Genomic DNA, 15,466 nt, shown 5'->3' on the forward strand with positions numbered 1-15,466 from the left:
TCACTCTGTTCTAGACACACAGAGACTTGGAGACGCTGCATGCTGGAAATATAATGTCCCACTCATCTTTTTGAGTTTTAGCAGAGAAGGACTGCAAAGATGCTGCTGCAGCTGGTGACTTTACTGATCTGCTTCAGCCCCAGTGCACTGGGGCAACTGGAGGAATCCCAGTTTGGAGATGACATTGATTCAGACCTCGCAGACTTTGATTTAGACATTGTAAGACATTTAAAAAGACCAAGTACATTCTGGTGTTTGGATTTTTCTTAATCTGACTGGTTTTGTTTTGTGCACACAGGCTCCACGCAGAGTCCCAAGGCAGTTGAAAACTATGCTAGTCAAGGTAAAGTCTAATTTACTACACCTATATGAAGATGATTTAATATTTATCTATTTGTATTCCTTAAATTTGGAGGCTAAATGTGAGTGTTGGGTTTGCGTAAAACGTTTAAATGTCATTTTAAAAGCTCAGTCTGGTGTTTTGGGCATTATAATTTGGCACATCAACTAAATATTTAAGGCTTTTAAACTGTCAAAAAAAACTGGCATTAAGAAAACATTTAAAATCTAAACATTTAATCTTGTTTGCTTTTTTTTTTTTTAATTCTACTCTTTCTTTTTTGTCATTATTATTATTGTTATTTCTTTTCCTGGTTTTGTTGTGGTTTTGAATGTTGAGGTTGTTTTTCTCTAAGAGTACTCGATGGGTTTGTCTGTAAGCTCATCTGCTTAAAAGTTGGTTTATAGACTGTTGTAATTACAAAACAGTGGATTGCATATATGAAAACAGCCTTGAAAAAAGGAAGAAATAAAGTATAAAAAAAAATAAATAAAAAAAAAACATTTAATCATACATAACAATATATATTTTCAAAAGTGACCCAGAATACATGACCTAGTTTCAGTTATTTTGAAGCATTTTATCACCCTAAACTTGTGCACTGTGGGGCGTGACGCACAAGGAGTTCTGCCAAAGCGTGCAGATGTGCCAGAGTATCTGTAATGCTGGATCTGAGCTCATGGGAACAAATTCCTCTGCCTCTGTTTGGTTTTTGTAACTAAAGGGGAAATTCAGCCTTTCTTGGGATGAGATATCTTGGCTAATCAAAAATAAAGTGGGGGATTTTCAATATACGCAGAGCAGGGGCGCGTAGAGTTGTGCCAAATTAAATGGTAAAATGGACTTGCATTTTTAAAGCGCTTTTCTAGTCTTCCGACCACTCAAAGCGCTTTACACTACATGTCAGTATTCACCCATTCACACACTGATGGCAGACGCTGCTAAGGTGCCAACTTTGCCCATCAGGATCTAATCTAAATACTCATTCACTCATTCACACCTCATTCACACACCGATGGCTATGCCTTCGGGAGCAATTTGGGGTTAAGTGTCTTGCTCAAGGACACATCGACATGTGACCCGGAGGAAGCCGGGGATCGAACCACCAACCTTCCAATTGGTGGACAACCTGCTCTACCCTCTGAGCCACAGACGCTCTAATTATAATCATTGATGTTGAAGTCCAGGTGGTATTGAGGTGTAATTGTGCTTTACCTCTGCAGGAGCCTAAACCTCACATCCAGGAGCTCTCCATCAAGACCACCATCATCTCTCGTTACGCCTTCACCGCGGTGTACTGCGCCATGCTCAACCGGCACTCCGCTGCTGCCGAGGGCGTGTTCCACTTTCAGATCCCAGCTGGAGCCTACGTCTCCAACTTCACCATGTAAGAGTCGAGCAGCGACAATAACTCAGATAGTGGACCTAAAAAATCACAATAACATGGTCAACGCATTGTAAGGATCCAAATTTGGATTTAAAAATACATCATGTGTTGTCTGGAAGAGTGTATCTCCTCTTAGGAAAAACAGCCTTCTTTTTAATACCAATGAAAATGCCTTCACAACATTAAAGGGACTATTTGTAACTTTCAGAAATGCTTGTTAACAGCGACACCTGTGGCTGTTAAGTCAACGAAAGTCAGCGTCGGGCTCGCGCTTACTCGCTCTAAATAGACATGAACGAGCATCGCTCAAAACAGTGAGGCGACACACGTCAGCTAAAACCACAATATCACTCTATATTTCACCTGCTTGGCAGTAATGTTAGCTGACCAGACGAAGGTCTCTCCATGAATCAATGCTGATCCTAGTGTTGGCTTTTCCTGCTTCAGCCTCCCGACCGCGGTCGGAGGGAACAGGGGAGACACCGTCACCCGGTCGGAGACGATAACGTTTCTCGCTGCGGAACCCCGTCACTTCACAAGACACGGGAAACCTCTGTTGGTCTGGAGGAGCTGCAGCAGTTATTTCTGCACAAACGTCCACTGTACATTCAGTAAACTTCACTTCGCTAAACTAACTCTTCTGCAGTGTGTAGTGTGCGCGCATGCACGTGTAGAGGTGGAGCGAGACAGTGAGAACGAGCGCGGTGTGTGAGTGAAGGCAAGAAGGCAGCGGAGCAGAGACTCCGGCCACACGCGAGCACGCATATGCGAGCGCGCATGGGAAACCGACCCGGTAGATTTATACGTGTAAAAAGTTACAAACAGTCCCTTTAAACAATGAGCATTGAAGAGATGCAGGTTCTTTTTTGATTTTGTCGAGTCTAAAGTCATCAAATTTGTGACTCGTGTCACAGAGAGCAAGTGATAAATTACAGAAATGTTTTTAGAAGTGATATAAAATGCTCTCAGCAGAAAACGTAGCACAACCAAAGTGGCCACTTTAGACCTAAAGCACCAAATAACAACATCATCTTGTCTGTCTGGGAGGATTTATGATGTTTCGGCTGCTATGGAGACGTTAGCAAAGAGACAAGAATACTGCTGTTAACGAACACACGGTGACCAGAGTTCATTCACCCATAAAACGTTAACAACAGGATTTCGCCCCCCGAAAATTCAGTCTTTTTGTGCGAGAGAACCCAGTTGAAACGTGACAATAGGTGGTCCTGAATATGAGCGCCGCTCTAATCCTCGACCTTTGACCCCCCCGTGCACCAGGATCATCGGAGGGCGTGTCTACCAGAGCGAGGTCAAGCCAAAGGAAAAGAGGGTCAAGCAGCAGAACGGCAACGCCAGGAACAAAGAGTCAGGTGAAGCAAGGTAAGAGAAACCTGAGAGTGTGTGTTTCAGTGTTTCAGTGTATGTGTGTGTGTGTGTGTGTGTGTGTGTGGCCACTCCTCCGGTCTGGTGTCTCCTCCTAATTACACAGCAGCTCTCGCTCCCTCTAATGCTCCTATTGTGCAAACAGACGTTGACAATATGTGTGTTTTCTGTACGTGTGTGAGTCTGAAATAAGATCATCGCTCCAGAGGGCGAGGAGGACTGTCGTATGAATCTGTGACATATGGAAGGAGTGACATCACGTTTCCAGCTGTCATATGAAAAGTGACATTTAATTAAATGAGATTTGGTGATTCATTGACTCCGCCGTAAAATGACAGAGAAGAGGGAGGAAGGAAGGAAAGGATTGAAGTGGAAGATGTGAGATTAGACAGAAGCAGCACTTCCACAGTCATGATATCACCACTTGGTCTGCTCCACCTCCTCTTTCTTAATTACCCCAATGTTTGTCTTCTTCTCCCTTCTATATTAATATATATATACATATATATTTAACTACTTCATATACTTTTGGTAGTTTAATCTGTAACTGTATATGTATCATATTTTATAAACTGATCATATATTTTGGAGGCACATGTAAAAATCTTGATTTCAAAAGCTCTTAAATAAATGTAGTGATGTAAAAAGTACAATATTTCTCTCAGAGATGTAGTGGAGTAGAAGTATAAAGTAGCAGAACATTTTAAATACTCAAGCAAAGTACAAGTACCTCAAAATTGTACTTAAGTACACTGTAAAAATAACATTTTTTTTCAAGAAATTTTACATTTTTATTCTGTATTTCAAAATGACAGAAAAAAAATTTAAAAATTACATGTCTCATTTGTGATTTATATGTAAATGGTCTTAGATTTACGGTGTATGAATATTCTAACAATAAATATATGTTAAAAGTATTTTTTACAGTTTATTTATGTTAATTAACGGACAGTATTTTTCCGTTTTTTAACAGACATTTTCTGATGCCCCTACTGCCGGAAAATTTCCGTTATTTTACACTTGTTTTTTTTTAGAGTGTACAGTTGTTTAGTAAATGTACTTAGGCTACTTTCAACCACTGAGTGTTGGTCAGTTCTTCCCTCACACATCGTGCAGTGCTGGCATTAAAGGGACCTCTACTCACCATCACTGTCTCCTCCTCCTCTCTCCTCCCCTCCTCCAGGCCTGAGCCGGAGGTGGAGGTGTTCAGGATGACGGCCAGCATCCCGGGTCGGAACCGGGCCGTGTTCCTGCTGACCTACGAGGAGCTTCTGCAGAGGCGGCTGGGACGCTATGAGCACGTGACCAGCCTGCGGCCGCTGCAGCTGGTCAGCCGCCTCAGCCTGGACGTCACCATCGTCGACCACTCCCCCGTCACCGACCTCCAGGTGCTGCCGCTCCGCAACGGCAGGAGCTCCAATGCTGCAGCTGGGTCTAATGCACCCAAGACACCAGGTTTACAGATACATTATTTTATCACATAGGAATCATTCAAGATGTATATGATTAAGTTTTAGCGACATGCAAACAAATATTCTCAAAATGGGATGAATCAGAGTGCCACCCTCTTAATAACTCTAAATGTCATCAACTGTTTTTTATTTATTTATTTAAAGCAATGCCAAAACTGTATTTGTTTTCGCCCAGCTCAGTTAAGTAAACAGGTCATCTGTTTAAATCCGCTTTTCATGTCACGGTCACCTTACTCGTTTCAGTTTTTTTTGTCCTCGAGCCAGTTAAACAAACACACAAACACACTTCCTCTCTTTGTGCCTCAGCCAAGCTCGACCCTCCCGCTGGCACCGCGATCAAAAACGAAAAGAACGTCTGCAGGATCACCTTCAGCCCCAACATCGTCCAACAGGCCAAGATCACCACCAACGGCATCCTGGGAGACTTTGTGATCCGCTACGATGTGCAGAGAGACATGGGGATAGGAGACATTCAGGTGCTGCTTTGAAACACAGATGAGCAAACTGTAAAAACATTAGTTTTCATATTTTGCAAGAGTGCACGCAAATTCCCCATCCAACTCTACTCACACACTCATCCACCCACCTGTTAGTGATTCATTTCTCTGGTTTCCTGCCATCACAGTCACTCCGCTGCCAAACTCTTCAGTCTGTCTTCAGAACCAAACTATGTTTTGCTGATCACACACGACTATTCCAACTCACTGCCTGTTGCATGTCTGTAAACTTCTTTCTTTCCCAGGTTTTAAACGGCCATTTCGTCCACTACTTTGCCCCCAAAGACCTGCCAGTTGTGCCCAAGAATGTGGTGTTTGTGATCGACACCAGCGCCTCCATGTTGGGGACTAAGATCAGACAGGTAAAGCAGCACACTGAGTGGATATCTAGAAAACTGTAAAGCTGCAGGAATGTGTTAGCAATTTAAATGCAGTCAGTATCTGTAGAGGGTTTCCACTCCTACATAGAAGATTGGGATTTTACTCTTAAAGATCCAGTATTTTTCAACACATCCTCATACCTTAGCAACAGAACAGTTTGTTTGCCAATGACTCACGACATATTGGACAGTACCGGTGGCAAGCTAAACAGTAGTAGTTTTAAATCAAGCAGCAACCTCCGGTGCTGAGAAATGAAGCCAACGCGGAAGTGCCAAAAACTGCAGTTCCTCAAATGGCCACTTGAGGCTCCAAAAGCGAGTCAATCCCCATAGACCCCCATGTTAAAATGCGTTAGATGTCCAGCGAGCACAATCATGAAAAAGTTTTGCAGTACTATTCAGCGTAAACACAGTTTATGCGACAGAATGTGATGTCGAGCTTGAAAGTTAATTCTTGACAACGGTCCACTTAACTGGCTTTTTCTGGAGCTTTCTACCGCATCCCGCGGTCTTAATCACTGGATAGGGTCCAGAGCAAACTCCATCTGCTGATAAAAATCATGATAAGGGGTTAAAATCTCCAGACAAAGCCTGTGAGTGGATCTTGAGTCAAGATTATTTTATCTCCATGGTGAAGGAAAACCAAACCACAGGTGTGAGCCTTGAAATTGTCATTTTTCACTTCCTGATGATCTGTTTCCCAGTGAGCAGTCTCCTGCTAATACTTATATCTGACTCCAAAATTGAATTTGGGCCAGTCTGAGGGACACTTATCTAATGCAACAACAATTTGGGATTTAGGCTGATACGTTTGGTGTGTTTTCTCGTTAAAGTCTTACCTAATGCAGCTAAAAGTGCCAAGTGCCAGATATGACCTTCTTACTTTTCCAGAGTGTGTGAGAGGAAGTTCATGCTTCACATGCAAACCAATTTAATCTGCTTTTAAGCAGAATTTCAATGGCCTGTATTGGATCTGAAACCTGACACCCCACCTCCTCACTCCCACACTGGAATATCAATATCAGACCTTTTTTCCTCCATCTGCAATAGCACGATAATAATCCCCTCGCCCCGACTCAGAGCCGATCTCTGCAGCTGCCATGAGCACAGAAACAGACAAGAGGAGAGAAAAAACAGATTTTCAGTGAGACAGAAAAGTGGAAACATACAGCACAAGGCCGTGCTGTGAGGGAGGAAGGTCAGTGTCTATGGGGTAATGGAACTTTCTAGACAACAGCACCCTCGACCCCTTGATCCGTCCCCCCACCCATCGCAAGCCCCCAGTGGGCAGCAGGAACAGAACAACAAGTGTGTTTTGATGTGGCTTCACAATAGAGGGTTTCAGTGTGGGTCAATCTGTGGTTCTGACCCCTGCTGTATACAGCCCATATAGACATCTATAAACCCCCCAGCGCCAAATTATATACCACACCCACGCTCAGAGCTGCAGAGATGCTGACATTGTGAAGCTCCGGAACAAAACAGAAGGAAGAAGTCTATTTACTTTTCTTGTCTATTTCCCCACATGGACACATTCAAAGCAAACTAAAAGGCCGTCAAGAGAGACTAATGCTGAGTAATTATCCTTATTTATTCAGGGGGAGCTTCATTGAGAGCAATGCTCTCTTTTCCAGGAATTCCCTGGTCACATTGACACCTGGAGGCTGTCCAGTACAACCACAGTCTGATCTGCTGGCCAAGCATTGTTTTTCACTTTCACCACCCAGATGTATCCTGAACTGACGACCTTCCTGTCACAAGCTCGCTTCTCTAACCTTTAGGTCATTGGCACCTTAAGTTTCTGGTGTCAAGTATCATAATTATAACTATAAATCAATACAGTGTAATACTAGATGGGCACTCGGAGAGTGCAGGCGTCGGCCAAGGGTGTTACCATAAGTGAAAAATAATGCGTGTATCCACCCCGTGATCCAGTCCAAAATGTATTGGGTTCTTCCTTGTCCAATGCTACAATCTTTCACTAAGTTTCATGAAAATCGGGGTCAGTAGGTTTTCTGTAATCCTGCTGACAGACAGACCATCACACTGAACCGAAAACAACCTTTTTGGCGGATGTAATAATTATTAAAAAGGTATAATGCTGCATCATCAGCAAACAGCCAAAACCCTACTGTATGTGTCAAACAAGTTCCATGCAAATATGTCACGTTTCTTCAGAGAGAAAATCAAACTAATGTAGGCTTAGACAATAAAGTTTCTGATGTATTATGTCAGCATCAGTGCAAGGATTACACAGTCTCTGTGTTTTGTAAATAATGTATAACAATGACATATGGAACACATTTAAAAAACCCACAACACAAAAATCTTCAAGTGTTCAGATTAGCTAGTCCTCTGCCCTATTAAACACATTGTTGACTCTACTTTCCAAAACTATTGACACCACCCTCCTGGGCTCAATTCATGAGTGGAGTGTGTGCGTGTGACAAATACACCACAGCTGGTCAAAGGGCTGGGCATTTGATAAATAGTTTTGTTTCCAACCAGCATTATAACACAATAAGTATGGCTACACCACAGAGACCAAGACCACGTTCTGTATCTGATATTGACACAAGATTAAATTATTTCTCTTTCTTTCTCAGACTAAAGACGCTCTGTTCACCATTCTGAAGGATCTGCGACCTGGTGATCACTTTAACTTCATCAGCTTCTCCAATAGGATCAAAGTTTGGCAGCCGAATCGCCTCGTACCGGTGACGCCCCTTAACATCAGAGACGCCAAGAAGTTTATTTACATGCTCGGGCCCACTGGAGGTGAGGCATTGTTATCCTTATAGCTTGTCTTCTTCACAATTCCTATATTTTCCCAGATAACCATGATTCTGTTTGTTGGATTAATGTATTATCAAGAGTTGTCGATAAGAATTGCTTAACTTGAATTGACTGGTGCAACATGTATGTATTTGCTGAAGACTTAAAGTGCACTATGAGAACATTTTCTGGTTGCCTGTGTTGAATAACACCAGCAGTTGAAAGTGGAAAAACATCTTGTTTAATGAGCTTTTCACTTTCTGGCTTCAGAGCAATAAAATCTATGAAGTTTGACTTACTGGCTGTGTTTCCAATCCTTGACGTTTTCCTGAGCAATAACCCGTAATGACGTCTCCTCACTGCAGGAACAAATATCGATGGTGCCATCCAGACCGGCTCCTCTCTGCTTCGTGATTACCTCTCGAGCCCTGACACCAGTCCGAACAGCGTCTCCCTCATTATTTTCCTGACGGATGGACGGCCCACGGTCGGGGTGATGCAGTCCACTGCGATCCTGGGTAACACTCGCTCAGCCGTGCAAGAGAAGTTCTGCATCTTCACCATCGGGATTGGGAACGACGTGGATTACCGGCTGCTGGAGCGCATGGCTCTGGAAAACTGTGGGATGATGAGACGCATCCACGAGGATTCCGATGCCAGCGCTATGCTCAAAGGGTAAGAGTACACTTTGTGTCTCAGTGTCTCCGTCAATCCAATCTATAGCCAACTTGTGCATTGCGCGAGTTTTCCAAAAATAACAAATCACAATTTTCCAGATGCCAACATGGCAGCAATCTTGGATTTGTAAAAATGGCAACCAATATGGGGATTACTCATTATCCCAGCCTCTAGATGACCTACACTCAAGATGCTGGTGGCTACACCTGCTATTATAGGACCAAAGAATCCCATGGTGCTAATTGACATGAGAGAAATGAAGGCTTCTTCTTATCTGGTTCATAAATGATCTAAAACTAGTCTTCAAAAAATCAAAAACAGGTGTGAAACTGGCCTAAGACTGTCTTAACAATGTGTTCTGAGAGTGGTCAAAAGGTGTTTTCTGACATGTATTATTAATTTGACTCAGATTCTGGTTTGTTTCCCCCCCTGGTACGAATCGTTTGGGCAGATCTGAACACAGCAATTGTACTCCAGACAATTCTACTACAGAACAAAACAAACACTGCGAGACCCTTTAGAGGAAGTGATCTTGGTGCGGTCACAAACAAATTATGGAGCAGTTTGTTCGTTATCCCGTGACATTGCGAGAATCCAGCTGTCGTGCACAGTTAACACCTTTGGTGCTCACTGTTAAGCATTGCACTTGCCAGAACTTACTTGTTAATCAAACAGGATTTTCCCGTAAAACACCTACTAGACATCAGGTGTTTCGAACATGAAATGAAACGACAAAGAATTCCTAATTTCTAAGAAGATATCATTGATAATATTGTCAAATTTCCCCTTAATATGTGTATAATCCGCCTCTTATTAAGCAATTAGCTCTCCTTAATCCCTCCCCTCTACCCCTCTGACACGTCCCTCCATCTCTCATCAAGCTACGAGGCAACGAGGACCGCAAATGTGACGGTGCTGACAACAGACCTCTTTAATCAACTTCAACATGGGACAGCCACAGACTACAACAGCCACCCTCTTTCTCTCCAAGACATTTTTTTTTCTGTCCTTTACACACAACCCTCGCCTCTCCCTCTCTCTCTTCTGCACTCAGACACACAAGATGTTTGTTCTGTTCAGCAGGAATGTGTGTGTGTTGTGAAACCTGCATCTGAGTATGTACGTAGGGTTAACAGATAGACTTTAGATAATAGCCCTCGTCCTGCTTGAACAAACACGCTGGTTAAGAGGTGAGGAGATTTACTCCGGCGTTACAACAAGGACAGGACAGAGGACTAACACGCACACACACTCACAACCTTTGCTATAAACACACTCTTTTATGAATGTGTGCACAAACTCTGAAGTGGGGTGGAAGTAGCTTTGAGAGGTTAGACAAGCAGGTTTATGGCCGGAAGGTTGCTTGTTTGAATAACCTAGACATTTGATGAATTCTGTAATAACAGGCCTCTTTTCTGCCTCAAACACTGATGTGCCCTTGAGCAAACTCCCGACGCGGAGCGGAGTACCAAAAGGGAAACCAGAACAGATCATCCTCATATAGGTTGTTCTGATAACAAACAACCTACTTTGCCGTGTAGGTATGAATCTTAGATGTCTCTACTTCCTTTCTAGGTTCTACGATGAGATAGGAACTCCTCTGCTGTCTGACATAAGGATCAACTACACCGAGGACTCCGTCCGGTACGTCACTCAGCATCTCTTCACCAACTACTTCAACGGCTCTGAGATCGTCATCGCCGGCAAGCTGACCAACAGCAGCGCAGAATCCCTCCACGTCCAGGTTACAGCCAGCAACAACGACAGGAGCATCGTCCTGGAGACCGACGTTCCGCTGCGGCACCGACAGACAGAGACCGAGAAACATGTGAAAGCAGCTACGGCAGCGATGGCGACTGGAGCTAAGACGCCAGGGACAGTGCTCGCACAGGAATTAGGAGTTGCTTTGGGTTCACTAGCGGAGGACTTTGTCGAACGTGTCTGGGGTTTCCTGAGCGTCAAGGAGAGACTGCGGTCGCGGCTGCGCAGCCAAACCAGCAAGGAGAGGGAAGACCACATCCAGCAGGCCACCAATCTGTCTCTGACCTACCACTTCCTCACCCCCCTCACCAACCTGGTGGTGGAGAAGCCCGAGGTCATGGCTGACGGCACCATGGCCCCGGCGCCCACCATCCCCCCATCAGCTGGTGAGGCTGTCTCAACCGCCAATGAGCTGCCAGCTGACACAGAGGAGGAAAAGGCAGAGAAACCCAACGAGAAGCCAGGAAGCCAGACTTCATCTCTGAGCAACCAGATTGGTGAGTCTCTTAGATTTGGTAGTAGAGGGTGTCTGAAAAGTTTCTCAGATAAACTGACAAGTACACAATGACAAAAACTGATCGTCTAAAGTGGAATTGAAACGATCTACATTGAAATTATTTTGAGTATCAAACACTGTGGTTCTGAGAAGTTAGTCTTTTGCAGAGGACGGCAGCTGCAGTTTGCTTGGATTCACAAGTAACAATGGATTTAAACTCTATGACTGAGATTAATAGCCAAAAAGAAGCATCGTAATGTCCAGTAAATCTTCTAAACTACTCCTGCACCACAGTCCACTTCAACACAGTCCATACAGTCCAGAATTCTTGCCAAAATATAGCAAAATAAACTGCTTCTGCTTGTCGCTAGGATGGGTAGCTGTTCACCTTTGTTGCATACATCAGACCGGCACATACGGGTACTTGCAAAATGTCAAGACTGCGCCCCTTTTTGGGGGATAGAAAACCAAAGAAACTCTCGTGAGATGTTTAAGGTTAGGATATGTTTTTGGCAGCGAGTCTCACATGAGTTTTTTGCAAGTTTTCGCAATTTGGGGGTTACCTTCTAGACACGACCCAGTTTCCTTTTATCACTAGCGTGGTAGGCTGTTTACCGCTATGTCTTTATCTACATTTTACCAAATTGTGGCACATATATGAGTATTTGCAAGATACTTAGCATACGGACATATTAAAGAGAGGTGGATTAGGTTGCAAGAGAGATTTGAGTAGTTTCTAAGATACTTTTTTACCTTTTGAAGCCATTGTAACTGTTGTAAATCCAAGCCAACTACAGCTATTGTCCTCTGCAAAAGTACAAACTACAAACTTTTTAAGGGCCATGTTTCAAACCATGTTTTTGGCTATAAGACAACGTGAAGACCATAAAGCTTTTCTCTCTCTTCAGACACCCTGTGTTACACTAATAACTGAGCCACCAACAGTTAATGTAACTCATATGGAATATTTTAAGAGGAAGCGTCAAACAATGGCAGCCCGCTGACTCGTTGCAGTAGATAAATATTCTCTTCCTTGCAGGTAAAGCTGAGAGACGACCAGCCAAGAAATCCATCACCGTCTCCAAAACATCAGGTGACTCCATTCTCTCTCTCATGTAAACAGTTTCCCCTGCCTGTTTTCATGTGATAGCCTCTGAACCTTATATAATGTAAGCACATATTCAGCGGTTACAAGGCTCCAAAAAGGAGACTTGAAAGAGAGGAGAGGGGGAATGTACAGTAGACTCTCTCTCTACGCTCTCTGTGTGGGCGGCCTGTAATTTGGACGTTCGTCAGACAGTCTGAGTGATGCCTCTGAAAGGCGACCTGAAAAGAGTAAAGAACACACAGGGTCTAATTGAAATACCGACACAAGCACTACGTGGCACTTTAAAACATGCAAGTGCGTGTTCACAAACGTACACAGTGTGGTTCGAATGGGACAGAAGAGTTGGGTGATGAGACGTGGATGTGTTACAGTAAAGAGAGGGACCCCATCAGAGGTAGTTAGTGAGGGCTAATGACCCCGTCATTACTGTTGCTCTCTACTCATCTCAGCTGGTTCTCACAAGCATGAAGAGACTCCAGATAAAAGATATACACTATCTCGTAAAATACAATTTGAGGTTCTTTATACGGATCAACAGGAAATAAATTAAAGAGAGCGACTAATCAGGTGTCACCTTTCTTTATATTAGGTAGAGGATTCACAGAGATGTCAAGTTCAAGTTTTAAAGTTTCATTAATTATAATATAGAAAATTAACTAGTTTTCTTTGTGACATGGAGAGCCAAAGTCTCTTCTGAAGCTGAAGCATGTTCCTGGAGTTTTCTGTCCATTTAAAGTGGGTATTTTAACTGTACTGTATAACAGAGCTGTAACCATGATTTTAGAAATCATAGGTTAAATAACTCTAAACTTATGTTATATTTTGGCGAGGAAAAACTGTCATGACGACTCTCAAAGGGTCCCTTGACCTCTGACCTCAAGATATGTGAATGAAAATGGGTTCTATGGGTACCCACAAGTCTCCCCTTTACAGACATGCCCCCTTTATGATAATCACATGCAGTTTGGGGCAAGTCATAGTCAAGTCAGCACACTGACATACGGACAACTGTTGTTGCCTGTTGGGCTGCAGTTTGCCATGTTATGATGTATATTTTTTTATGCTAAATGCAGTACCTGTGAGGGTTTCTGGACAATATTTGTCATTGTTTTGTGTTGTTAATTGATTTCCAATAATACATATATACATATATTTGCATAAAGCAGCATATTTGCCCACTCCCATGTTTATAAGAGTATTAAATACTTGACAAATCTCCCTTTAAGGTACATTTTGAACAGATAAAAAATGTGCAATCAATTGATTGACTAGTTTGTTTCTATTTTTTTTGCCTAAAAGCAGTCAAATTTAGTCAGAATCAGCCATAAAAACCCAGCACTAGTAACATGTATGTAATCACAGGATGTAAATATAAACCCTGCACAATTTCCACAAGTGGTACCAAGAACAAGAACTCTCTGACCCTGCCAGATAGTAATATTTGAACAAGATAAACGATGAGTCTTAGTCACTGAGTCATGCTAACGAAGCCAAAACAGTGTCAAACTATTTAAACATTACATAATTCCTGGAAAGGTGTAATTACTTGCAACGTCCATCACTCTGCAAACATAAAACGCCTTTCTCTTCTGACCACTCAAAGTGCTTTACACTACATGTCAGCATTCACACATTCATACACTGATGGCAGAGGCTGCCAACTTGCCCATGACGATCTAATCTAAATACTCATTCACACACCGATGGCTCACCCTTCAGGAGCAATTTGGGGTTCAGTATCTTGTTCGACATGCAGGATTGAACCGCCAATCTTCCGATTAGTGGACGACCTGCTCTACCTCCTAAGCCACAGTCGCTTAACACTGGTTTACACGGTCACATAACGTAAACATGATGCTCTCAAAAATCACTTAAATCAATCTACTTTCAGGCCTGCTTGTTATATTCCTGATTCTTGTTGCTGTATTTTTAATCTCTCTCTCTGTCTTAACCTTTAAACGACCTCAGCGGATGGCGACCCCCACTTTGTGGTGGAGTTCCCGCTCAGTAAACTGACCGTGTGCTTCAACATCAACGGTGAGCCTGGACACGTCCTGCGCCTGGTGTCAGACCACAAGTACTCCGGTAAGACTCCTCACGGCACTAAAACCCCTGACTTCACATCAAGATCTACATTATTTATGTCATGTGTCTCCAGGTGTGACAGTGAACGGGAAGCTAATTGGCGCCCCAGCTCCACCAGGCAGCCACAAGCAGCAGCGCACCTATTTCAGCACCATCACCATCGTGGTGGATCGCCCCATACGCGCGTACATCGAGGTGACGCCTAAGAAGGTCATTCTGGACGGGCTGGACAGGATGGTGCTGCCCTGCCACTCCACGGTGTCAGTGGACAGCGGCGCTCTGTCGGTGTCTATTGTGGGAAAGTCTAACGTGACGGTGACGGTGGGAGGAAACATCATGTTTGTGATCCTGCTGCATCAGTACAAGAACCCAGCCGCCTACCAGAGAGACCATCTGGGGTTCTACATCGGTGACAGCAAGGGGCTGTCGCACAACTGTCACGGCCTGCTGGGTACGTGTTAATGAGCTTTAATTATGTCCTGATTGAGGGTTGGGTAGGACGGATGAACTCCATCATTATTTGTCATACAAATATATGGTACAATATTAAAAACTGATGCGATTATAAGGGTTAAAATAGAATGAATAAACAATATATAGAGACCCAAGTTTAAACAGAAAACACATGGATGAACTGTAGGGGAAAGCAGAGAGGAACAGGTGAGTCTTAAGATTAGATTTAGATACGGAGTCTGAGGCCCTAATCTAACAGGAAGTTAAACTTTAAGGTTTTGTCCCCTGTGGAGCCTGAAGTTTCATGGAAATCTGTTATTGCTTAAGTGAGGGTGGTGCTAGAAAAAGTCAGGTCGTCATAGAAACACAAGAAATCATCCTCTGGGGATCATGAATATTCACAGTGAATTTCATGGAAATCCAACCATTTGTTTCCACTATATCCAAATCCAAATGTAAGGGTAATCTGGGCTGTAGTTACAAAGGCAAGTGGTGTCACTTAAGCCGGTTAAAGCTGCAGTGGAACCTGCCCGACTCAAACAAATGTGAGTTTCAGAGGAGAGTTTTAGTGTCTCAATGCGGTTTAGGGTGTTTTTCCTAATTGTCACATAGATCACTGCACTTGTGACAATTTGCAAGAAGACCAACAAA

General features: G+C 43.3%; 2 protein-coding genes across 4 annotated transcripts in view; one reads left to right on the forward strand and one right to left on the reverse strand.

Annotated features, from left to right (window-relative positions):
• The window catches only part of itih5 (inter-alpha-trypsin inhibitor heavy chain 5), a 16,695-nt gene continuing 1,229 nt past the window's right edge, over positions 1 to 15,466 (forward strand). Inside the window, exons 1-13 of the mRNA XM_037761161.1 lie at positions 1 to 219; positions 299 to 343; positions 1,564 to 1,727; positions 3,006 to 3,107; positions 4,294 to 4,565; positions 4,889 to 5,058; positions 5,325 to 5,441; positions 8,066 to 8,237; positions 8,600 to 8,909; positions 10,488 to 11,170; positions 12,209 to 12,262; positions 14,246 to 14,362; positions 14,436 to 14,813. Coding sequence (XP_037617089.1) covers positions 100 to 219; positions 299 to 343; positions 1,564 to 1,727; positions 3,006 to 3,107; positions 4,294 to 4,565; positions 4,889 to 5,058; positions 5,325 to 5,441; positions 8,066 to 8,237; positions 8,600 to 8,909; positions 10,488 to 11,170; positions 12,209 to 12,262; positions 14,246 to 14,362; positions 14,436 to 14,813 — 2,704 coding nt within the window. The 5' untranslated portion in view covers positions 1 to 99. The remainder of the gene's footprint in view (positions 220 to 298; positions 344 to 1,563; positions 1,728 to 3,005; positions 3,108 to 4,293; positions 4,566 to 4,888; positions 5,059 to 5,324; positions 5,442 to 8,065; positions 8,238 to 8,599; positions 8,910 to 10,487; positions 11,171 to 12,208; positions 12,263 to 14,245; positions 14,363 to 14,435; positions 14,814 to 15,466) is intronic.
• tmem110l (transmembrane protein 110, like) overlaps positions 4,437 to 15,466 on the reverse strand; it is a 26,141-nt gene continuing 15,111 nt past the window's right edge. Inside the window, exons 9-11 of one of the 3 annotated variants that reach the window (XR_005205622.1) lie at positions 5,169 to 6,004; positions 4,950 to 5,018; positions 4,437 to 4,544 (exon numbers count right to left, since the gene is read on the reverse strand). The gene's annotated coding sequence lies outside the window, so the exon portion shown is untranslated. Of the gene's footprint in view, positions 4,545 to 4,881; positions 5,019 to 5,168; positions 6,005 to 12,278; positions 12,496 to 15,466 lie in introns of those variants that run through there. The other 2 variants (XR_005205621.1, XM_037761174.1) reach the window with 2 other exon arrangements.

The sequence above is a fragment of the Sebastes umbrosus genome, chromosome 23, assembly GCF_015220745.1.
Source record: "Sebastes umbrosus isolate fSebUmb1 chromosome 23, fSebUmb1.pri, whole genome shotgun sequence".
NCBI lineage: Eukaryota > Metazoa > Chordata > Actinopteri > Perciformes > Sebastidae > Sebastes > Sebastes umbrosus.